At 50.6% G+C, this 12,539-nt stretch overlaps 1 protein-coding gene across 1 annotated transcript in view; it reads left to right on the forward strand.

Annotated features, from left to right (window-relative positions):
- The window catches only part of SLC2A7 (solute carrier family 2 (facilitated glucose transporter), member 7), a 24,650-nt gene extending 22,186 nt beyond the window's left edge, over positions 1-2,464 (forward strand). The window contains exons 10-12 of the mRNA XM_012662547.1: positions 375-450; positions 1,529-1,656; positions 2,240-2,464. Of these exons, the coding sequence (XP_012518001.1) occupies positions 375-450; positions 1,529-1,656; positions 2,240-2,464 (429 nt within the window). The remainder of the gene's footprint in view (positions 1-374; positions 451-1,528; positions 1,657-2,239) is intronic.
- Positions 2,465-12,539: the final 10,075 nt, after the last annotated feature.

Here is a 12,539-nt window from a genome sequence, read left to right on the forward strand (position 1 = left end):
CAGGACTGAAACAATAATATGCTCCTGCAGAGGGGTGTCAGGAAGATTAGATGGGTAAATACTTGTGAAGTGCAGAAAATGGCACCTGGCATGAAACTAAATCAAAGTTAGGTATTCCTCCTCCTCCGTCACTCAAGATTAGGTGAGGTTGGAGGGAGCCCTCTGTGAACTTGAACGTTAGAAGGCAGTCCTTGTTCTCATCTTCCTCTCTTGCCCACAGAGCCCTTGAGGCCCATGTAGGTGTCAGAAAGCCAGGTGAGGCAGGAAGGTGGCCCTGCAGGTGGACCTATCTGCACGTGGGGCCCCCAGCCCCAGGGTCGCAGAGGTCCCAGGCCAGGCCCTCTCAGCCCAGACAGCCCCGCCTCTCCCCACAGAACACGGTTCCTGAACTGTCTTACCTTGGCGTCCTCTGTGTCTTCGCCTACATCTCGGGACATTCCATCGGGCCCAGTGAGTACTGCACCCCTCCCCCACCCCCATCCTTCCTGGACCTGACACATCTGCTGTGCTCAGTGACTATCTGTGGAATGAATGGGTGTCCTCAATCCTCCGGCCCCACTGGAACAAGCCACCTGCTTCTGCAGGCCTCGGGCTCCTCCGGGAAGAACTCGGTAACCAGAGGTGCGGGCAGATGAGACATCATCAGTCAGCTCCTAAGGGACGCTTAGTTGCAGTTGTCCTGGTGGAGAAGAGGGAGGCAGGACAGTTAGCTTCCCGCAGAACCCACTCCGGGGAGCAGAGCCCTGAGGAAGGCACCCTCCTCTTCTGCACTTCACAGCTTCATTCTGGGGCTCTGAATTCCCCTCCACGTGCCTCCCCAAGGCTGCGCATTTTCTACGTGACCATATCGGCCAAGGGCGGCAGACTGGTTGGGGGAGGGGCTGAATTTTACTCTTTGTGCATAAAGCCACAGATATATATACGGGACATAAACAGATGTGCAGCATAAATTTTCATGGGATGGTGGTTAGGGAAAAAATGGCTTTAGACATTTTAGACAAAGCTCCTTAAGGGGGCGATAAAGAAAAACGGTTGAGAAAGAGACTTAGCCCCAAAGAAAGGCCGGGCTGCAGGCGCTGCGGTTCCCAGACCGCCCCCAGGGGGCAGCACCCCCGGCGCGCGGGCTCCGCCCTGACCGTCGGGGAAGGGCAAAGCGACGCCGCCGCGCAGAGAAGGGCTCGGAAAGCTCGGTGCTGTGAGGGGAGGGCGCGTTCCTTCCGCGACTCACTCCCGCCGCTCCCAAGACGTTTTCCATTCACTCCATTGCTACAGACCTTCACTGCCCTTGAGGAAACCTGGCAATGGAACCCAAATCCCAGGGGACCTTTCCAGCTCCTGTCCTCACCGTGCCCTGGCCCTATGGGCGTGGGTGGGCTTCCTTTCCCGTCCCCGTCGCAGCAGGGCAGCCCGTACGGCTCTGTGAGGTGCTCCGGGGTCTCGGTCTGAAGCTGGAACAGGCCGCATCCCGCCAGCCCTCGGGGCCCCCGGGCCCTTCTCCGCTCCACTGGTCCCGGCCCCCTGCCCGCAGGTCCCGTCCCCGCCGTGGTGAGGACCGAGATCTTCCTGCAGTCCTCCCGGCCGGCCGCGCTCGTGGTGGACGGGGCGGTGCACTGGCTCTGCAACTTCATCGTGGGCTTCGTGTTCCCGTCGGTCCAGGTGAGCCAGGGCCCTGTCCCCACCCCTGTCCCCGCCGGCCGTGGCCCAGCCCCGCAGCAGGAGGGGCCCCGAGGGAACCAGCAGTTGCTCCCCTCATGCCAAGAACCTCTGAGAAGGCAAAGAGGGTGCTCGGCTCTCAGACGCTTTCAAGGGCACGTGGTCAGGTGAGGCCGCTGCAGCCAAACCCTCTGAACAGGCCGTTTCCCACCACTGAAGGGAGCTCCCCTCTCCGCTGTGAGGGGCCGATTATTCAGGGGCCCTGATCCCTGAAGGTCAGAGGCAATGGAAAGCAAGCTAGAGCAAGAAAGGGAGCAAATCCCTGCCACCTGCTTCCTGTTGCTGAGATGTGCAGATGACCTTGACCTTGACCTCTGCATCCTTAGTACCTTCAGGGCCCAGAGGCCATAAACCCCTATTGTCAAAGGGCTAAGGATTCCTTTTTGATATTAGGGGATGCAATTTTCTAGCTGTTTTACTCCTCCAGGCCACCAAGAAACTCCTTTATGACTCAAAAAAGCCTCAGCCAGAACTGTCCTGTGGTGTCTTTCTGTTCCCCTTCTGCTGTCTTCGTCCCTCGGTCTAGGAGGCCATTGGCGCCTACAGCTTCATCATCTTTGCGGGAGTCTGCCTCCTCACTGCTGTGTACATCTATGTGGTCATTCCTGAGACCAAGGGCCGAACGTTTGTGGAGATTAACCGCATTTTTGCCAAGAGAAACGGGGTGGAGATTCCAGAGGAGAAGAAAGAAGACACCACCGATGCTGGGCCTCACGTACTCTCTATGGCCACCAAGAAAACTTCCTTTTAGTGGCTCTGCATGGCATCTATGTGCCCATGGTCAAGGCTTCCTACCATGACAAAGGGGATTCCCGGCCCCAGGACCCCAGGAAGGGTAACAGCTCTGAGACTTTTGTGCCCCCAGTGGCAACTGGAAGACAGTGGAAAGTTTAGTCCCTGATTTAGTTGAGAAGTGGTCAGCTGGGAGGGCGACAGAAAGGGCCAGGCAGGTACACAAGCATTGACTGGTCAGACTCGATTCTCTGATTCTGCATTGGCACCACGACTTGAATGATGTGTGGACGCACTTTTTAAAGTAAAACTTTTCAAGTTCAGCAATCGATATGGAGACCAGTACGTTGGCTAAAGGATCAAAGGCTCTGGATCCCACTGCCTTCCTGGCGAGGTGGCTTCCCCTCTCCACGCTGTGGAGCTTGCACAGCTAGTCCTGGCCAGCGTTCACAGCTGTTGATCCCAGGGGCAACTGCGCAAAAGATTACGACTTGTTTCCAGTTTCAGAAAAACAGTCCCAAGTCAATTCCCTCCCTAGGCTGGGGCAGTTGACATCTTACTTGAACACAAGGCAAACATGTTCGGCACCTGCATTCTGCCTGATCATGTCACTCCCCTGCTGCAGTCCTTGGTTGTCTCTCCATCACCACAGATGGTAACCTTGGCATAGCATGGTTTCCTGCCACCACCCGACGTACTTTCAAACGTCTGTGCCTTTCTTCCTGGGCACTTTCACACACCCGTCATCCAAATGACCAAAACCCTACCCAGCCCTCAAAACTCAGCTTGAACATGCCTTTAGAACCTCTCCTGTCGTACCCAGGGGAAGGTCCCCTCTCCTCTGGACTCCGGAATCACCGTATGCCTTCTTCCTTTGGAGTATTTGTCACTTGGCATATTAGTTATTGGTCTGCGTATTGCCCTGTAACAAATTACCTCCAAACGTAGTGGTTAAAACAGTAACAGTCATTGTGTCTCCTGGTTTCTCGGAGTCAGGAATTCGGGTAGGACTCAGTGGGAACAGCTTGTCTCTGCTCCTTGACATCTGGGGCTTCGGCTGGAAGAATCGAATCATCCAAAGACTCGTTCAGTTTCTGATGGTCGTTGCTGGGGCTCAGCTGAAACTGACACATGACCTGGGCCCCCCACACCTTGGGAGCTGGATTGGATTCCTGGGGTTGAGGAGAGGGAGAGACAGGCAGACAGAAACTCTCTCACGCACGTGCGCACACACACAAACACACTTGCCACAGCTTTGAAAGTCACACAGCATCAGTTCTGCCACATTCTGTTCACTAGAAGCTGGTCACTAACTCCAGCCCACGCTGGAGGAGGGCCGGGGACAGGAGCTACACTGCAGTTTTTCAACAGAATGGTGTCAAAGAGTTTGCAGAAGTAGTTTTAAACCACTACAAGATCTTTCTTTTGATCCCAACTTTTTCACCTGTTCTGGTCCTTAGGTGAATAAGTTACCTAATCTCTTTTAGCTTCATTGTCTACATTTCTTAAGTTGAGACTGATAACATTTGCCTCGTATAAGCCAGGTGGAAATGCCTGGTTGGTTATGAAGCATTTTACAAACGCCACGGGTCATTTGCTTGATTACTGTTGGAATAGATGTGACAGCGGAGGCCCCTGTGTGCTCATCCCACGGACCCTGCCAGGCCTCTAGATCTGTATGGAGCCCAGGGCCGATGACTGAGTCTTCAGGAGGTCCAGGTATCTCATTCAGGAATTCCAGGAGTCCACGTGATTATTGCCAATCGAGGATCCCTCCCCGCCGGTCACACAGCCTGCTAGAGGCCATCTCCCGAAGCCCACTCAGAGTACTGCGTCCACTCAGTGGTTTGAGAGCAAAACAGTACAACAGCCACCTACCAGAGCGTGGCCGAGTGACCCAGCGTCATTCAAATACATTTGCTTCTTTTGGGAGTAAAACAGAAGATGATCTGGTGGCCTATGTGGTTGGTGTGAGTGGAGAAGCATGTTCTGGGCCTGAACAAGTCTGACCCACTTCGCCTGATAGAATACAGCCGCAGCCAGATGGCGAGGGGGTGCTATGAACAAGTCTATGCCAATAAATCTGACAACTTAAATGGACAAACTCCTTGAAAAACACAAAGTACCAAAGCTTACCCAGTAAGAACTAGAAAACCAGAATTGTCCTAAATCAATTGAAGAAATTGAATTTTTGTTTAAAACCTTTCCCACAATGGAAGAAAACTCCAGGCCCCTATGGCTTCACTGATGAATTCTACCAACGTTTAAGGAAGAAATAATACCACTTTGACACGAATTCTCCCAGAAAGTTGAAGAGGAAGGAATATTTCTCAACTCATTCCATGAAGCCAAAAGCACACTAAAGACATTACAAGAAAACTGCAAATCAATATCTCTCATGAACATACATACAAAAATTATTAACCATATTTCAATAAATAGAATCTAATAATATGTTATGAGGTTTATACATCCTGACCAAGTAGGGTTTATCCCAGAAATGCAACATTGGCTTAATCCTCCCCAGATTGATCTATTCCAATCAAAACCAATTCCAGTCCAAATCCCAACAGGCTTTTGTGGGCAGTGTAGAAATTGACAAGCTGATTCTAATATTTGTGTGCAAATGCAAAAAACCTAGAATAACCAAAACAACCTTGAGAAAGATGAAGTTGGAAGAATAATATTACCTGATGTCAAGACTTATTAAAAAGCTAGAGTAATCAAAATAATGTGGCATTACTTCAACAAGAGCAAATAGATCAATGGAACACAACAAAGAATCCAGAAGTAGAACCATGCATATACAGACAACTGATTTTCAACAAAAGCAGTTGGGTGGTGAAAGGACAGTATGTCCAACAAAGGTGCTGAGCAATTACATACATCTACAAAAAGATAAACTCTTATCCATACCTCACATCATATATAAAAATGAATTCAGATCAGATCACAGACCCAAATTAAAACCTTAAATTCTAAAACTTCTAGGTTAGAACATAGGAGATAAATCTGTGAGCTTAGGTTATACAAAACACCAAAAGCATGATCCATAAAAGAAAATATTGATAAGTTGGATTTTGAGAAAAGTAATAACTTCCACTATTTGAAAGACAATGTTATGAGAATGAAAAGACAAGCCAGAGACTAGCACAAAATATTTGCAAATCATATATCTGAGAAAGGACTTCCAGCTACATGTATAAATGTATAATGTGTAAGAAACTCTAAAAACTCAATAAGAAAACAACTCAATTATTAAAAAGGGCAAAAGATAGGCGCTTCACCAAGGAAGACACGTTATGGTAAATAAGCACATGGAAAAGTGTTCAACATAATTAGTAATTAGGGAAATGCAAATGAAAACCACAGTGAGATATCACAGCACACCTGTTAGAATGCCTGAAATTAAAAAAGACTGACTACACCAAGTGTTCATAAGGATGTGGAGCAACTAGAAGGCTCCTACATCGCTGGTAGGAATGCAAAACGGTACAACTGTCTTCCAAAACAGTTTGCCAGTCTCTTCAACAGTTGAGCATACATCTATCATGTGATCCAGCCATTCCAATTCCAGGTATTTACCCAAAGAAATTAAAGCACAGATGTAAACAAAAGTGTGCGCACGAATGTTCCTAGCAGCTTCACTTGTAATAGCCAGAAACTTGGAAACAACACAAAAGTGCATCGAAGTGAGTGGATAAACAAATTGCAGTTTATCCACGTGATCGAATTGTACTCAGCAACAAAAAACACGAACTTTTGACACACCCTGCAATCTGGATGAATCTTAAAGTAATTATGCTGAGTGAAAGGAGACAGGCCAAAAAAAAAGTGCATGCTGTATTATTTCAACTATATAAAATTCTAGAAAATGCAAACTAATCTGCAGTGATAGAAGACAAATCAGTGGTTCTCTGGGAGAACTTTTGGGGATGATGGAAATGTTTATTATCTTGATTATGGTGATAATTTCATGGATGTATACATATGCAAAAACATCCGAGTGTACGTTTTAAATGAGAAATGACTAATAAAACCTTCTGAAAATTTCGCGTTAGTAAGCCACACTGTGTCTCGCGGCCATTGTGCACCTGGTGGGGAGATGATGTGACCCCAAAAACCAGGAGGTCTGAAATCTAGTCTGCACTTTGTCACAGACATCGTGACCTTAAAGCCAGTCCCCGGCTGTCTCCGGGATTTCTTTTCTAGGCTGTGGCATGGGGAGAGCCCTCCCTCCATCACCACTGCAGACACAGGGCAGCCTTTGAGACCGAAGTTCCTGACAGGCCTCAGCTTAGTGCCTTGTAAGCACGTCCAGCAGGTGTTTGACGCATGCTTGTGGATGGGGCTCCATGCGGGGTCCGGTGACCTCGTGGCTCCAAGTCCCAGTAGCTGCAACCCCTCCCTGCACAAACTCATCAGACTTTGTTGCCGAGGTTTGGGGTCACACTGAGTCACTCCACTGGCCACCAGCTCGTATCTAGCTTGGAAGCGAAGACTAGGTAGGTCTTTGTACTTTGCTTGCCTTGCACAGATTCACTAATCTTTCTGCCTAAGCCCAGGTGCTGCGAAAACGTAACTCCACAGATAAGGAAAGATGAACAGGTCAAGGTCCCCAGAAAGGAAGAGTGAGGACCAAAGTCTCAGGGTGGGGCACGGTGGCATTCCGTGAGATCAGCCCCCACTCATTCACAATTCCCGGTGACACTTGGACTTGATGTGCCCAGCTGGGTGGTCTGCAGGAGTGAGTGAGAGCCCCCTAAGGAAACTGACTCAAGAAACCACAGCATTTCAGTCTGCAGGCTTGAAAGAAAATAGTGCAGATTTGAAAGTTAATTATGTATTTATTAATGCAGGACTCAGGACCTCTTCTTGTGAATAGTTAACAATTAATTCGTCAGATATTGTGCTCTTGAATGAAGAAAACATTCAATGTATTGTAATTATGCCATAATTCAGGCTTTTTTGGTCATCCAGACTGTCTCGGGTAGACCCAGAGTGATTGGACTGTTTTAGAAGTCCAGCTTGGCCTCCACTTCCTGGCCTGAACCCCACAGTCACAGGACTTTGGTAGTGGAGGGATCACAGGGACGATCCCATTTTGCAGACGAGAAGGCTGAGCCCAGGAATGCAGCAGAGCCAGCCTGGACTCGGGGGTTCCAGCCCCAGTCCCCTGAGACTGACAGGTCTCCTGGTTGTCAGGAGGGGGTGCAGGGCAAGGGAGTGGGGCGGCCGATCCTGCTGCTAGCAAGCTTTCGGCTCTGACGGGCATCGCACTCTACGGTGGACACGGCAGCCTTTGAGGGAGTGTGGGGCTGGGTGTCCCCCAGGCAGGCCCTCGCGGCCTGGTCAGTGCAGTCCACTCAGAAAGCCAGTGTGCATGTCGGCTAATGGCCCGGGGAGTCCTCCGTGGAGGTCAGAGAGAGACGTGCCCCTGGAACTCTTGGAGCCCCCTCAGTAGAGGTTTCTCTTAGGGGAACCCCCGTCTGCTGGTGTCAGAGCCTCCTAGGTTGGCTGCCTGAGTCAATTGTTCAGATACTCCCCACGTCCTCTTCATAAGATCCTGGATTTCAACCTTGGAGGGGACCTCACCTGTCTTGTAGTCCCTGCCTCTGGTGGGAATCCCTCTTTCAACATTCTCATGGTTTCTCTCAGGCCTCTGCTTGAATGTCTCCGTTGACAGGCGGTTCATCCCCTCCTGGACAGCCTATTCCAGTACGGACTCTGGAGCCAAACTGCCCGGCTTTGAAACCTGGCTCTGCCACTTGGACAAGTCACTTAACCTCTCTGTCTTATTTTCCAACCCGAAAACTGTGGATGATAATAACGGCACTAGTACTTGCCTCTTAGGGTTCCTGAGAGGATACCACGTTTCCCTGGGTGTGGAGCAGGCAGCGGGTGCCCGGCCCGATCCTTCCGTCTGACCCCTCAGCACATTCTGGCTTCTGTGCACGTCGGCCTCTGCCCTCCCATCTTACTTGAGGCATCCCCAGCCACCAGAGGCCACCCAGCCGGAGCCTGGGACGAGCCGGACGTGCATGGAGTGGACGCCGCGCGGCAGCCTGCACCACCCACCGGTGGGGGTTGGTGTGTCAAAGCCCCCCGAGTGCGATCAATCTGAGTGTGCTCCCGACTATCCTCGGGAACATTTTTGGGATAAAGCTCCCGGCGTCCAGGTGGCACCTGTTGGTGGCTCCTGCCTCCTTCTCCACTCTCTGACGAGTATTTCCTTCCACTCCCCACACAAGCTGCTTGCCCTCGAGTCCTTGACTCAGGTCTATTTCTGGGGAGCCCAAAGTAAGCGCGGCGGCAGCGCGTCGCCCGGTATCCACTCCAACGCCCGCGCAGCATTGAGAGCAATTGTTGCAGTCGGGCAGCTTCATTTCGTAAACTGTCTTCCTGGACTGACCCCAAACCTCCCTTCGGAGAAGTCCGCCCTTTGGTGCTCACTCTGTATTCATCCCGTTCCCTCACCCTGTCTCAGATGTCCTCCCCGCGCCTCTCTGAGGAGGGACTCAGACGTGGCGCTCCCCGTTCTTTTTCAGTTTGTCTGTTTTCTGATGTCCAAAGAGATACTGCCATCTCAGCCACCTTCTTTCCCAGGGGCTGCAGAAAAGGAACCCACTGATCAATAACTTCTTCACCATCATCCCATCATCCTGGTGGGAGCCTCAGTGTGGTCCAGGCATGAGAGCCCAACATCCTTTCTTGGGCGATGGGACAGTCTGCGGCTGCTTGGGCAGGTGTCTGGTGGGGCTGAGGCCCCGGCCCTGTGCTCAGGGTCCCCAGTGTGGGGAAGATCTATGTACCTTGGCCTCTGGGAGGGACAAGTCCCACAGCACTGACCAAGGATGGGCAGGGGAGAGGACGGGAGTCCAGGCTCCTGTGGGTCCTCCCAGCTTCACAATTAGCCTCATTGCTTCTGGGTGTGGGGACAGAAGTGACCATTAATGACGGTCCCAGACCCCATTTCTTGTTCCCCTTTTCTACCTGCTGCCGGCCCCTCTGCTCCGCTCTCAGGCCCTGAGAGACCCTCGTCTCCTCAGACTCTTAGACGCGTTCCTTTAATAAAAACCTGCTCTCGGCAACGGTTCCTTAAAAAACAGAACAAACCTCATGAACATTGTGCCATATTCCCTCTCCTCCTCTTCCTTTGCTGAAATATTTTAAAATAAATTATAGACATCATGATGTTTCACCCCTAAATATTACATTATGAATCTTTTAAAAAATTAAGTTATGTTTTTATGTAATGTCTTTATTTCACACACCAAAATTTTACATAATTCCATTTCAGCCATAGGGCTGACTAAAAATAAAATATTTCCTTAGTATCATCTAACATCCCCGCCAGATTCAAGAACCTATGATGCGTTTGCGATCGCCCCTGCCAGGCACCTGGAGATGTCATTGAGGGTTTGCTTTAGGTTCTTGTTTGTGTGGGTTTTTCCTGTAGTTTTTGTTTTCGTGTCCTTTTAACTTACAGTCTTATGGATTTGAACCCTAAAGCCGGGGTGGGGAGCGGCAGGTGCTTTTGGATGCTGGAAGGCACCTATCCCCCCCATACATCCAGATGTACGGCCGGACCGTGTGGTTTCCTCGCCCACCACTTCCTGGGTGGACGTCTTTCCCACTGTCCCCCTTGCTGGAGGTATTCGCTTCAGGGTCCCACTCCAGATGGGGGTCTGTGTGCCGAGTCTCCTCCTCGACTGCTGAGATCCACACAAGGCAGTGGCCACCCGCAGACAGGGCCAGCCCGGGGTGAGCTGAGAGGGGTGACCTCACTTCCGACGACGCAGTCCAAGCACGGGGGTCCAGCCATGCCTGAAGCCCGATGTCCCCTGGAGTTTCCTGGGAGGGGAACCGACGCATTCCCTGTGCTGCTAAAACCCGTTTGATCTGGGTTCTCTGCCTCTGAAAACAAAGCATCTTGAATAAAATAGTTCGTTAGAGAGCAAAGTGAGTCAGCAACATTTCATTGCCAGCTGGAGGTTAGAGCCCAGCGCAGACGCCCAGCAGACCACAGCGAGCCAGCCAGCGGTTCTGGGGCAGAAGCACAATCCCCGCCCCACCCCACACCTGCGGAATCCGAACCTCTGCGGTGAAGTTTTAACAAGCCCGCCTGGGAACTCTAGCACCCCTGTAGTTTCAGGGCCACTCCTCTGTGTTAGCGTTTTGGAACCTAGGACCAAAGGCCTCTGCCTGCCTGACCCAAAGGCCACACGCAGATCTCCTGCTGTGACCAGATTTCTATTTTTAAAAGATGCTTTGACTGAAGCTCGGATGAGGGCTGGGCTGAACAAGCGCGCAGAGAAGCGGGTGTGAAGTGAGGAGACTGACAGTGGCCGCTTTCACAGCCAGGGAGAGATGCTGGCAGCTGGAACTGGAGGGAGGTCAGTGGAACTCGGAGGTGGCTGGAGGGAACTGAGCGATGTTTGGGGATGAGATGCAGGGGAACTGGATGGCGGCGGAGAGGAGGGAGACGTTAAAACTGTTTGCTGTGTTTTCCATCCTTCATTGGATGGATGGTGGTACCACTTACTGAACTCGGGGTCACAAGAAAAGTACAAGGCTTTTTGGGAATAACCACGAGTTTGGTTTTATGCATGCTGTGATTGCATCCCCCCAAATTCTGGGGTTCAATCTGCTCAGGCCACTTGGATCACATCTGTCCCTGAAAACAGTCCTTATGGCCAACAGGAGGGAGCAGGCTGCCCCATCCCTGCCTGAAACATGTGGGCTGAGAGCCGGAGGGCAAAGCGCAGTGGCTGCCCCTCCCGGATCCCTAAGGAAGGGGTGTTCTAGGTCAGGCTTGTCACCCTCCCTCAGTGCTATTGAAATACCAACCCGATCACACTCCAACATCCCAAATATATACCACGCCTGCTCTTTCAACTTATCTTTGATGCTTTTAGTCTTGGATGCTGCATTAATATTTATGTTGCCACCAAGACTGTCTGCTTGCATTTGCCTGGGATGTGTCTATCTGTTCATCCCCATTTTTAACCTCTGTGTGTCTTGTTTCAGAAAGACCCAATCTGAGAGTCTCTGCCCTTGAATAGCAGAGTTTAATCCATTCATATTTGTTATAATTGATGTTTGTTCTTCTGCACTTATTTTAAGCTTTGTTTCTTATGTTCTTGCCATTTTTAGAAATATTCTAGTCTTTTGCTATATTAATTAACTTTGCTTAATTTTTATATCCACAATTTAGGAGTTTTATATTCTATGTTTATTTTACTAATAGTGCCCACAGAGCCCCTGAGGCCCTTGCAGGTGCTCAGAAGTTCCAGGTGTGGCTCCCTCTTCCTGTGGTAGAAAGGTGGGGTCCACAGGTTGATCCCTTGCACTCGGGCTCTCAGAGGTCCTGGGCCAGGCCCCCTCAGACACAGGCAGCCCTGCCTCTCCCCGCAGAACACGGTCCTTGGACTGTCTTACCTTGGTGTCCTTGCCTACCTCACAGGACGTTCTACTGCTTACCTCCCCTTCCCGCACAATCCTTTCAGAGACAGCCGAACTGATGTCCGTGCAAATCTCCTTCTGTGGCTCTCAGGGGTTTCCAGATTTGGATCCAGAGCCCAGTAGGGAGAAGACGCCACATGGCCACACGGCCCACCAGGCTCAGGTGGAGAAGTCCTGTAAACAACAGGTTTGGCACAGAAGTCATGCCCCACCGGGGAGAAAACAGTGGCTGAGCAGACAACCTCAGGCCCTCACCCAGTCAGCTGCCTCTGATACTCCCTTTCTTCCTCAACAAATCCATCATTTTAAACCCAAAAGAAAAGCACCACAATTAAACTACGTGTTATATGCCATTTAATTTGCACTAACATTCCCTGGTGATAACATACATAGTGTTTCCCTACGTTCCCTGATGTGATGGTTTCATTTTCAAAGAGAAGCTTATCGGCCATACAGGATTTTTATTTTTTTTTAATTTTTTTCAGACAGAGTCTCACTCTGTTGCCCGGGCTAGAGTGCCGTGGCGTCAGCCTGGCTCACAGCAACCTCAAACTCCTGAGCTCAAGTGATCCTCCTGCCTCAGCCTCCCGAGTAGCTGGTCTACAGGCATGCGCCACTGTGCCAGCTAA

The sequence above is a fragment of the Propithecus coquereli genome, unplaced genomic scaffold (assembly GCF_000956105.1).
Source record: "Propithecus coquereli isolate 6110/MARCELLA unplaced genomic scaffold, Pcoq_1.0 Scaffold77, whole genome shotgun sequence".
NCBI lineage: Eukaryota > Metazoa > Chordata > Mammalia > Primates > Indriidae > Propithecus > Propithecus coquereli.